The sequence below is a fragment of the Stegostoma tigrinum genome, chromosome 40, assembly GCF_030684315.1.
Source record: "Stegostoma tigrinum isolate sSteTig4 chromosome 40, sSteTig4.hap1, whole genome shotgun sequence".
Taxonomy (NCBI): Eukaryota; Metazoa; Chordata; class Chondrichthyes; order Orectolobiformes; family Stegostomatidae; genus Stegostoma; species Stegostoma tigrinum.
This window is the reverse complement of record NC_081393.1, coordinates 6,092,199-6,105,064: the sequence shown is the minus strand read 5'-3', so window position 1 is coordinate 6,105,064 and position 12,866 is coordinate 6,092,199. Positions and strand designations below refer to the sequence as shown.

Genomic DNA, 12,866 nt, shown 5'->3' with positions numbered 1-12,866 from the left:
ATCCTGAATCCCTCGATTAGATTCCAGTCTGTAACTCCCTCCCGGGGTATCTGTTATTCTGTATATAAACCATCCTGAACCCCTCGATTAGATTCCAGTCTCTAACTCCCTCCTGGGGTATCTGTTATTCTGTATATAAACCATGCTGAATCCCTCGATTAGATTCCAGTCTCTAACTCCCTCCCGGGGTATCTGTTATTCTGTATATAAACCATCCTGAATCCCTCGATCAGATTCCAGTCTGTAACTCCCTCCTGGGGTATCTGTTATTCTGTATATAAACCACCCTGAACCCCTCAATTAGATTCCAGTCTGTAACTCCCTCCCGGGGTATCTGTTATTCTGTATATAAACCATCCTGAACCCCTCGATTAGATTCCAGTCTCTAACTCCCTCCCGGGGTATCTGTTATTCTGTATATAAACCATCCTGAACCCCTCAATTAGATTCCAGTCTGTAACTCCCTCCTGGGGTATCTGTTATTCTGTATATAAACCATCCTGAACCCCTCGATCAGATTCCAGTCTCTAACTCCCTCCCGGGGTATCTGTTATTCTGTATATAAACCATCCTGAACCCCTCGATCAGATTCCAGTCTGTAACTCCCTCCCGGGGTATCTGTTATTCTGTATATACACCATCCTGAACCCCTCGATTAGATTCCAGTCTGTAACTCCCTCCCGGGGTATCTGTTATTCTGTATATAAACCATCCTGAACCCCTCGATTAGATTCCAGTCTGTAACTCCCTCCTGGGGTATGTGTTATTCTGTATATAAACCATCCTGAACCCCTCGATTAGATTCCAACCTGAGTAACTTCTGGATATGAAATGTGAAGCTCCAGCAAACTCATCAACAAGGTCTTAGAAATAGATAGGATCTTATACTTGATTTATACTGAGTCTGAACTGAACAAATCCATCATTGTAAGAAATCCCAAAGTATTCTCCTCTAAGTCATTCCCGACACAAAAAATAAATGACCTGTTCCAGGGGTTTATGTCGCAGAATCTGGTCTGCACATCCCTGTGTGAGGATTGTTTCACTATCTAAATCGCCGCTCTGAGAACCAGAGTTTGATTCAGAGTAAATTTCTCTGGAACAGGGGTTCGTTTGAAGTTGGCTTTATGACTTAACTTCACAAGGGAGGGCCATAATATATCAGAGCAGAATAAGGTCATTTGGCCCATCAAGTCTGACCTACCATCTGATAGTTACTGATATGTTTTTCAACCTCACTCTCCTTCTCTCATTAGACAAGAGCCTCTCTATCTCTGTCTTAAGTACACTCAATGGTTTGGTTCCCCACAGCCTTCTGCAGCGATGAGCTCCACAGATTCACCTCCCCTCTGGCCGAAGAAATTCCCCCTCATCCCAGTTCTAAAGGGTCCTTGCCTTCACTGTGAGGCCTGGGGGTCCTCGTCTCTTCCACTGGTGGGAGTATCTTCCCCACATGCACTCTACCCAGGCCTCTCAGTATCCTGTAAGATTTAATGAGGAACAGCAGAGCGATCATGGGGATGAGTGAAAACCAAGGTTCAAGGGTACGAGTCCTGGAAAAGGCGGAGAACTGACGATATCCGAACAGCTCCTCCGCTGATTTTGTCGTCCTCTGCAGATCATTTCAAGGTTGCGAACAGTTTTGGCCAAGCAGGTCAATTTGTTGGGCCATGAGCCTGTTTGGGCCTCGGCAATCCTATCCGGTACACATTGTAATCGTTGTGGGGTGAGAACCTCGAAGCTTCGGCATTCCGGAGCATTTGGGCTGACCTGAAGGAGCGAGTGGCGATGTCCGACTGTCTCTGCTCAGGTCAAGTCTCTAGTTGCAGACCTGTCACTGTCTCCTTCTCACCTCACTGCCAGTTCCTCATGACAAGGGGGGCCTCGCGTGTGGGCAGCGGCGTTGCCTTGCTTTAGAGAGATGAGAAAGGCGCCGTTTGCCCCAGGCTCGGGGCTGTTTCAGTCCGCTTTCAATCCCGCAGAAGTGGGCGGAAGGTTCAGGGAATGTTGGCTGGGAAAGGTCGGACTGAATGGTTGGAGGAAGGAGGTGAAATTTCTTTATTTCGTCAACCTGTTCAGAGTTGCTACCCCTCTCTCTCACACACACACACACGCCTCTGGGGCAAGTGGGGCTTGAGTCTGGGCCTCCTGGCCCGGGGGTAGGGACACTACCAGCCAGTCAGAGCCTTGTGGATGTTTGGAAATGGAAGTGTTGGCGATGCAGGAAGTGGATATGAGGAGCTGTTTACACAAAGCTCATTAAGGAGCAGGATTGAGTGAGAAGCGAATCTGGTTGATGTTCGATATCTGCCAGTGAGAGAGAGATAAGGGGGAAATGCCAGGTCACTGAGCGTTGGCCAATTAGTGGGAGCAGGCTCCCTTGCTCATTCAGACGTCAGGCAAGTTATTTTTCCAAACAAAAAGTTTGGGTCAGCGTTGTGTTTGAATGAGAGCCGCGGAGAGAGCGAGCAGGATTAAGCAGCTCCTGAACCAGTGTGGGAGTGAGAGCAGGTTTTCCGCAATACCCTGCAACCCAGATACACACACAGAGAAAGGGAGAGAGAGAAACAAGCTGCCAGCATGTGGAGGAGTCTGTATCTCCTGGGCGCAGTGCTCTGTCTCACAGCCAGCAGCCCCATAGAGAACAGGGCAGACCTGAGCCAAACAGCTCCCCGCTACCTGCTGGAGGATGAGCCCCAGGCCGAGGACACAGCTGACTTCAGCAGCCTGCTGGCCAAGATGAAATCGGAGTTCCTCAAGTCCCTCAACTTGTCAGGCAGCCCCGGAGTGCCAGGGCACAGGCCACAGCCCCCTGAGTATATGCTGGACCTGTACAACAGGTTCGCCAACGACAGAACCGCCATCCCTTCCTCCAACGTGGTCAGGAGCTTCAAGAATGAAGGTAAGGCTCTCCCCGTCAAGATCCCCAGCCCCGTCCTATCCCCTCTCCTCCAGCGGGACGTACAGATAGCACCTTCAGGGGCTTCAGCCAACCAGCCTCAGCTGGCTCGGGGAATGGGGTGGGGGAAGATGGGCTGCTGTTTTCTGAAGCCCTCCCGCTGCCAGGCTGGCAGAGCAGCACAATGGACAAGCCTTACCCGGGAGAGCCAGGGTAGCGGGGCCAGGGACTCACTCTGTGGTGCGTTATCCCAACACCCAACATTCCCAGGGAATGCAACTGCGCTTTCCAATCCAACATTCCCAGAGAATGCACTGCACTTACAAATCCCCAACATCGCCACGGTGCGCAACTGCGCTTTCCAATCCAACATTCCCAGAAAATGCACTGCATTTACAAATCCAACATCGCCAGGGAATGCAGCTGCGCTTTCCAATCCAATATTTCCAGAAAATGCACTGCACCTACAAATCCAACATCGCCACGGAATGCAACTGCGCTTTCCAATCCAACATTCCCAGAGAATGCACTGCACCTACAAATCCAACATCGCCAGGGAATGCAACTGCGCTTTCCAATCCAACATTCCCAGAGAATGCACTGCACCTACAAATCCAACATCGCCACGGAATGCAACTGCGCTTTCCAATCCAACATTCCCAGAGAATGCACTGCACCTACAAATCCAACATCGCCAGGGAATGCAACTGCGCTTTCCAATCCAACATTCCCAGAGAATGCACTGCACCTACAAATCCAACATCGCCAGGGAATGCAACTGCGCTTTCCAATCCAACATTCCCAGAGAATGCACTGCACCTACAAATCCAACATCGCCAGGGAATGCAGATGCGCTTTCCAATCCAACATTCCCAGAGAATGCACTGCACCTACAAATCCAACATCGCCAGGGAATGCAACTGCGCTTTCCAATCCAACATTCCCAGAGAATGCACTGCACCTACAAATCCAACATCGCCAGGGAATGCAACTGCGCTTTCCAATCCAACATTCCCAGAGAATGCACTGCACCTACAAATCCAACATCGCCAGGGAATGCAACTGCGCTTTCTAATCCAACATTCCCAGAGAATGCACTGCACCTAAAAATCCAAGATCGCCACGGAATGCAACTGCGCTTTCCAATCCAACATTCCCAGAGAATGCACTGCACCTACAAATCCAACATCGCCAGGGAATGCAACTGCGCTTTCCAATCCAACATTCCCAGAGAATGCACTGCACCTACAAATCCAACATCGCCAGGGAATGCAACTGCGCTTTCTAATCCAACATTCCCAGAGAATGCACTGCACCTACAAATCCAACATCGCCAGGGAATGCACCTGCGCTTTCCAATCCAACATTCCCAGAGAATGCACTGCACCTACAAATCCAACATCGCCAGGGAATGCAACTGCGCTTTCTAATCCAACATTCCCAGAGAATGCACTGCACCTAAAAATCCAAGATCGCCAGGGAATGCTACTGCGCTTTCCAATCCAACGTTCCCAGAGAAGGAAATTGCAGTTTACAATCCAGAATTTGCAGGGAATGCAACTGCCCTTTACATCCAGCATTCTCAGGGAATGTAACTGCAATTTCCAATCCAACATTCACCTGCTCTTTCCAATCCAAAATTCTGGGATAATGCAACTGCTCTTTCCATTCCAGCATTCCCTGTTAATGCAACTGCTCTTTCCAATCCAACATTCCTGGTGAGTGCACCTGTTCTTTCCAATCTAAAATTTCCAGGGAACGCACTGCTCTTTCCAATCACATATTCTCAGAGAATGCAACTGCACTTTCCACTCCACCATTCCCAGATAATGCATCTTGTCTTTCTAATCCAGTCGTCCCAGGGAATGCACCTGCCCTTTCCAATCCAATATTCCCAGAGAATACAATTACGCTTTCCTATCCAACATTCCCAGAGAACAGAACTGCCCTTTCCAATCCAACATTCCCAGAGAATACAATTACGCTTTCCTATCCAACGTTCCCAGAGAACAGAACTGCACTTTCTGGTCACTGACCCTGACGGATAGTAACTACACTGAGGGTAGGGGCAGGTGTCACTGACCCTGACGGATAATAATTACACTGAGGGTAGGGGCAGGTGTCACTGACCCTGACGGATAATAATTACACTGAGGGTAGGGGCAGGTGTCACTGACCCTGACTGAAATGTAATGAACTCTGTAATGATGTGTTTGCCATACTGACCCTCCCATAAGTTGACATTCGGTTGATTATAATAGACTCCAGTTTTGAGTTCCTGCCTCTTCTTTCATGTCCTGAACAGCTTGCTGCCTCCCTGTCACCCTTCTTCAGACTTGAACCCTGCTTTATGTCTGCTCACATGCTGTTTCTCACTTGCTCACGCCTGTGCCCTCACCTGGTGAGCTGCCTATTTAAATCTTTCAGCCTTCCTCTTGTCCTTCAAGGCATCAGGTAAAAAAAATTCCCTTTCCACCTCAGGAAGCAGTCTGAAGACCTCATCCTCAGGCTGGATTTCAAACCTTCTGTTGAGCTGCCTTGTGTGAAACATTTCAGCCTCGAATCATAGAGTGAAACAGCTCAAAAGCAGATCCTTTGATCCAACTCATCCATGCCGACCAGTTATTCTACATTACTTTAACTGCATTTGCCAGCATTGGGCCCATCTCCCTCCAAACTCTCCTATTCATGTCCAGATGCTTTTTAAATGTTGTAATTGTCCCCACCTCCAGGTAGGTTTTAATCCTGTTAAGGTCTGAGTGTAGACCCAAGTCCAGCCAACAACAGAGGTTGACTGATCAGTGCCATGCCAATCCATAAAGATTCATGACAAACTCCTTTCCTGGGTGAGCAACATTATGGATCTCTGCCATTATCACAGGATTAGATGTGCTTAGTGACAACAGGACCGTCTATCTGCATCCAATGTTTAATGTGTTTGCAGAAAGCACAGACATTACAGGGAACTAAAAGTAGTGGAGAGCAGCATCCATGGAGAGAAATGAAGCTCATGTTTAGAGTCTCGGTCTCTCTCTCTTCCTCAAAGGCTTCAGTTCACCTCATCTTCCTCTGAGTATCAAACTGCGCTGAGTCATCTAGTCTACAGCCAAATGAAATGCCCAGTTTACAGAGTCAGTCAATGAAAGAGGCAGGATCATCCAAGTTTGATGTTTAGTTTTCTGAGTGAATGTCAACTTTTGTGGTACCTGTAACATTTTTTGGCTAAGTATTTTTGTCTGTTCCAGACCTGTCACTCGGCAACCAAACTGATGATGTGAGGATCCATTCTCTGCTCTTCAATGTGTCAGTTCCTCACCATGAAGAAATCACCATGGCTGAACTCCGTCTCTTCACCCTGGTCGATATGGACCGGAGAAAATACGAAGGAGTGGGCAGGAAAGTCACCATTTATGAAGTGAATGGCCAGCACGATGAAAGGACAGCAAATGATTCCATTCTGTTGAAATTAGCCGAAAGGCAAATGTACAGCAGAGACAGTAGCTGGGAGACGTTTGATGTGACTGAAGCGATAATGAGGTGGTCCAAGTTGGACAGTACCACTCACCGGCTTCAGGTGCACATTGAAAACATGGGAGGTGAAAAGGATGACGAGGGAAGACTTGACATTGACACGAAGCCAGAGACGAATCACACGCCCTTGTTAATTGTGTTCTCCGATGACAGAAACAGCATCAAAAAAGAGGCCATTGAAGAGTTGGAGCAAATGATTGACCATGAGAAGGATGCGGCCTTTCAGAGCTTGAACAATGAAAATTTTGGCTTGAGCGAAGAAACGTTGCTGCAGAGGCAGTCAAACATGCTCTATGACACCTCCTCCAGGATCAGGAGGAGCGCGAAAGGCAGCTACTGCAAAAGGAGTCCCCTCTATGTCGAATTTAAGGACATTGGGTGGGATTCCTGGATTATAGCCCCGTCAGGATATGAAGCGTATGAGTGCAAAGGTTTCTGCTACTACCCACTGACAGAACAGGTCACCCCAACCAAGCATGCCATTGTTCAGACTCTGGTCAATCTCCGTAACCCCAAAATGGCAGCAAAAGCTTGTTGTGTCCCCACAAAACTGGACCCCATCTCCATCCTCTATGTGGATGATGCAGGTGCGGTCACATATAAATTCAAGTATGAAGGTATGGTAGTGGCTGAATGTGGTTGCAGATAGTACAACAGCATGAAGACAAAGTAACTCTAATATATATGAATGTCCAAAGTATTTAAGAACTACGGTTGTAAATGTGTATATTTTTTTTTAATCTGCCTATTTAAGATGCTTATTTAAGGACCCATGTACAGCTAAATTTGCGGTTTATAATGAATCGTGTGTAAATCACTTGTTTTAAGAGGTCACAGAAACTCGCTACATTCCCAAAAAAAAGTTCTGGGAACATTTTGGAGATAATTGGCAAAAACACACCCACAAAGAAGATTGAGATATTTGTTCCCTTTCCTTCAAAGAGTGCAGCAGTAATGAAAGTGATGGAACCTCTTTGCCTTTGTTGCACATTGGAGTTGGAATGTCTGCACATTGACAAATACACATAGACATAGATAGAACATAGAACATTACACCACAGTACAGGCCCTTCGGCCCTCGATGTTGTGCCTACCTGTCATACCGATCTCAAGCCCATCTAACCTACACTATTCCATGTACGTCCATATGCTTATCCAATGACGACTTAAATGTACCTAAAGTTGGCGAATCTACCACTGTTGCAGGCAACGCGTTCCATTTCCTTACTACTCTCTGAGTAAAGAAACTACCTCTGACATCTGTCCTATATCTTTCACCCCTCAATTTAAAGCTATGCCCCCTCGTGCTCGCCATCACCATCCTAGGAAAAAGGCTCTCCCTATCCACCCTATCTAACCCTCTGATTATTTTATATGTTTCAATTAAGTCACCTCTCAACCTTCTTCTCTCTAATGAAAACAGCCTCAAGTCCCTCAGCCTTTCCTTGTAAGACCTTCCCTCCATACCAGGCAACATCCTCGTAAATCTCCTCTGCACCCTTTCTGAAGCTTCCACATCCTTCTTATAATGCGGTGACCAGAACTGTACACAATACTCCAAGTGCGGCCGCACCAGAGTTTTGTACAGCTTCACCATAACCTCTTGGTTCTGGAACTCCATCCCTCTATTAATAAAAGCTAAAACACTGTACGCCTTCTTAACAGCCCTGTCAACCTGGGTGGCAACTTTCAAGGATCTGTGTACATGGACACCGAGATCTCTCTGCTCATCTACACTGCTAAGAATCTTACCATTAGCCCTGTACTTTGCCTTCCAGTTACTCCTACCAAAGTGCATCACCTCACACTTGGAATATTTTAACTTTATGAATGTTGACGTGGATTCTCAAACATGCCGTTTGGTCAAGCGTCAGGAGCCGTTCTGGTAACCTCTTGCTTGCAGACCGGTTGCCTCCCCTGTTCTCCTGTACTGCAGCAAATACATTGCCAAATAGTCCCACCTACCTCCATACTGGCGGTATCCCTGTTTCCAGCTTTCGGAAAGCTGAGCGCCTACTACTTGGCCATCGCAGACACTTGGAGCCTCCGCTCATGAAGGGGAGGCAAGCAGGTCGGGAATCACTGACCATTTCCATACAGAGCTGCATCATTTCCAGTTGGGTTGCTCCGAGATTGCTGTCAGGTTGGAAACTATGACTGGCGAGAGATCTCTCCGACTGTTTCAGATATTTCCCAGTCAACATGTTCGTGCATATTGTAACACACCTCCTGAGCAGCTGGGACTTGAGCCCAAGCATTCTATCTCAGAGGCAGGGACAGTACCCCTACACCACAAGAATCCAACATTGATTCTTTGCAGCTCACTACCTGATATGCGTTGCCCTCAGCAACATTGAGTTCAATCTCTTTCCAGGTCAGCTTTCCGAATGGGCACAGCCCTGAACAGATGACCAGAGGAAACTTGGTTCAGTAACTTGCCTGGTAAAGTGAAGCGTCTCAAGAAACTTCACAGGGACTAATGATTAGATGTAATACTGTACATGTTAGTACAGGGGAGATGGGAACTAAGCAGTGGTGCCGATTTGAAGAGCTAGTGCAAGCACAGTCGGCTGAATAGCCTCCCTTCTGCATGGTAACAGTTCTGTGATTGTGTGATTAGGAATGTGAGACTGAAGGTTTGCTGCAAAGTGTCAGTTTTCAATGCTACCTTAAAAGAGAAATGGGAGCGTTTAGGAAGGGAGTTCCACAGCATGAAGGTGTAGTTCCCAATGTTGGCGTCGGGGCACTGATTTCGCCTTTTCTTTGATGTAACATGTGCTAAGTGTACATAAAGATTGGTGAATTAACCATGGGGGCTGTTCATTTCAAGAGGAGATGATGCACCAGTGGTACTCACTGGGAGTGAAGTGCAGTCGGTGTGAATGCTGTTACCATTGTTCACGGTGGATGGCTTGCCGTCTGAGGCACAAAATCCTGTCGAGGTAGGTCATGTCGATCGCAGCTGAAGGGACGTCCCCTGGAAATGCATGGCATTCTATCACAACAAAGGGGAAAACTCAGAACTACGCAGTCGCTGTACCATTCCTGGGCTGGAAGAGACAACTGGTGAGCAAGATTTGGATGAGAATTTGCAAATGGAAGTGCAGCCAGATCAGGAGGAACCCAGACATAACAAGGTGTAGAGCTGGATGAACACAGCAGGCCAAGCAGCATCAGAGGAGCAGAAAGGCTGACGTTTCGGGCCTAGACCCTTCCTGAGAAATAGGGGAGGGGAAGGGGTTTCTGAAATAAATAGGGAGAGAGGGGGAGGTGGATAGAAGATGGATACAGGAAAAGATAGGTGGAGAGGAGACAGACAGGTCAAGGAGGCGGGGATAGGGCCAGTAAAGGTGAGTGTAGGTGGGGAGGTTGGCAGGGGATAGGTAGGTCCAGGGAGGACGGACAGGTCAAGGGGGCGGGATGAGGTTAGTAGGTGGAAATGGGGGTGGGGCTTGAGGTAGGAGGAGGGGATAGGTGGGAGGAGGGACAGATTAGGGAGACGGGGACGAGCTGGTTTTGGAACAGGAGGAACCCATGTAGTTCAGGAGCATGGGTGATGAGGGATCAGCGCTGTGTGTTCTCAATGAGTTCTGGTTGACAGGGTGGGTGAGGGGATGGGAACGTGGGGAAGTTGGGAGTAGGAGTGGAGTCAGGCGGTGGAATGGAGGTACAGGTAGATTGTCTTTGTGAAGAGAGAGGATACTGGAGGTCAAGCTTGTGGGAGAATCTTCAGGCAGCTTGGGTCAGTGACCAGAAAGGGGAATGGACTTTGTGACCAAGGACAATGCTGGAACTGGGGCTTGGTCTGGTGACTAATATCATTAATCCAGATGGCTAAGTTCATGTGCTGGGGACCTGGGTTCAAGTCCCACAGTGGCAGGGAGGTGAAATGTGAACTCAAAAACAAAGCCCTGCAGTGAAAGCCTCCCTTAATTCTGACTGGCCAGCCACTGTCTATCTGTTAGAAAATACCCATCTGGTTCACTCAAGTCCCTTAGGGAAGGAAATCTGCTGACCTTACCTGGTCTGCATGTGACTCCAGACCCACAGTGATGCCACTGAAAGTTGACAGCCCAATGAAATGCAGTTGGTAAGACCCAAATCTCATGAATGAATGTTACATTAAGTGCAAAAGATGAGAAACAGGAGGGCATATTGAGAGGGAGTGTGCTCACTCACTGCCCATGTGTATAAGCGACCTTGTGCTGGTGCTGAGGGGGTGACAGGTAGATCTCTACAAGAGTGCAAAGAGATCACTTCCAATCAACCAAACAAAGCAATAATAATGAAGTGTTCTCATGGACTGAGACTGCAGGGTCACTGGCTTCAAAATGAGTACTGGGCCTCACCCCGAATAATGTCATCACCTCTTCCTATTGAATCTGATGACCCTTATCCCCATGATGGCTCCCTGTGAGAGTTTCTGTGACCTCCCTTGTATGGGTTTGTGGGTTTTGTTGTTGTCATATATAATCTGTAAAGGTGACGTGTTTTTGGATCCGTTTGAAGAAACAGGCATTATTTTGATTGTCGGATGATAACTTCCTGGAGATTGGCTGAGATAGTGACTTGTCCTGGTCCTTGTAAAGGTGCAGACTCATCAACTCCAACAGCACCAGCAAATCCAGGGAACAGCCATGCCTTCTGATGGAGTTAATCTTATCATGGCAGGAAACACTGCAGTGAGACAACTAGCCTCATTCTGCCTGGTTTTCAGGAATCAGGTTGAGGGGAAGCAGTGTTGCAAAGTGAACCAGCTGATGGGCTGGCACACCACTTAGGAGGTGTTCAGGAAGCCAGGCAAACCCACTAGGTGGCTTTTCCCACCCATCAAAGATGGCTGTGATGTTATCCTTGTCAAACATTGTGCTGAGGAGGTGTACCGTGGAAGGAGCAATGTTTCTGAGCTGTGAACATTTTGCACCTTCCGTGCAGACCCACATCTTGTTCCCCCCACTACCCCAAGTCAGAATACACCTCCTCCTTCTTCCCTGCCAAACTTTCTGTCTTCCTTTCCCTCACTTCCTTCACCCCATGTCCCACATCCAGGAGAACAGTGCCCCAACTTCAGGCCGAAGATCCGTCTCCATTGATTTTTGTTCTTAATTTCCCCCGGTTAGTTTTTAAAGATACAATCTTTAAAATCAGAGAGTGTCTGAGATTATCCAGTCAGCATCATGGACGTTGTCCCGTTGGTCACACACAGGAAATTGCTGGAGAAACCCAGCAGTTCTGCTAGCATCTGTGTAGAGAGAGAAAACAAAATGAAGATTCCCAGTCAAGTGTGGGCTATCTCCAGAACAGGACTGTAATCTGAGCAATGCTCAGACTGGACTCAATACCTTAACTCTGCTTTCTCTCTCTCTCTCTATCTCTCTCTGTCTCTTTCTCTTTCTCTCTCTCTCTGTCTCTCTCTCTCTCCCTCTCTCTCTCTGTCTCTCTCCACAGAGGCTGCAGGAGCTGCTGAGTTTTGGTGAATTTTACATCCTCAGTCTTAGCAGTTCCTTGGTTTGGTTTGATTGTGAGTGAGTGCAGTTAAGTCTTCATTTCTGTGTTCACCAGGTAGGGTGAGGGCACTGCAGGCACACACAGGTTTGCATTGACAACATTCTAGATCCAATCTCCCCTCCAAACATGGACCTTTGCAAAGAGAGTTTCCTCAGGCTTTGTCAAGTCACCCAGTCAATGTCATGCCTTGCAAATAGTGATGGATGCCAGCTACATTCCTGATGAACCTGTATCAAGGATGTTCGGACACCCCTCTGGACAGGAAGGGTGGGTCTCCTGGTTCAGAGGCCAGGACTCAATCCCCTAGACCCTGGACGTCCCTGTACCCTTGTTGCCAGTGGCAATTTCCATCCCAGTGTGCCAGCTCACCTCTTGCACTGTCCTGCCAGACACAGCAGCAAATTGTTGTCACACGCTTTTCCTGGCAACCAGAGGGAGCCCAAGATAAGGAGGCGACAGAAGCCGAGAGGGATGGGAGCCTGTCATTTGCTTTATCCTCAGCTGCACAGTTGTCAGATCCATCGGCGAGTGTGGCTGATGTGAAAGATGCCTGCCCACGGCTCTCTTGACCCTCGATAGTTTTCACACATTGGGACAAGCTGTCTGACTTCAGGGATGATATTGGGCTGGCTTCTGGAGAAATCTGTCTGCTGTGAATGTGTGCTGGGTATCCAGGAATCTTTCACCCCAGTAACAATTCACTCTGTTCATACCCTGAGCTGTTTTTAATGTAAGTTCTGAGGAAGTGTCCCCTGGATCCCAAACATTAACTCTGTCGCCACAGATGCTGCCTGACTTGCTGAGGTTCTCCAGCAAACTCTTTTTGTTTTGTTGCTCATTGGTGTAAATCCCTTCCAGCCAAGGCTGGCTGTTCTCTTACTCCAACATAAAAACCGAAAGAACTGCGGACACTGAAACAAGAAGAAAA

At 47.9% G+C, this 12,866-nt stretch overlaps 1 protein-coding gene across 1 annotated transcript; it reads left to right on the top strand.

Moving 5' to 3' along the window:
* The first annotated feature begins 2,099 nt into the window (after positions 1 to 2,099).
* bmp10 (bone morphogenetic protein 10) lies at positions 2,100 to 8,047 on the top strand. The gene is made up of 2 exons (XM_059641100.1): positions 2,100 to 2,902; positions 6,145 to 8,047. Exons 1-2 carry the CDS (start codon positions 2,581 to 2,583, stop codon positions 7,077 to 7,079), a joined length of 1,257 nt encoding a protein of 418 aa, XP_059497083.1. The 5' UTR covers positions 2,100 to 2,580; the 3' UTR covers positions 7,080 to 8,047.
* Positions 8,048 to 12,866: the final 4,819 nt, after the last annotated feature.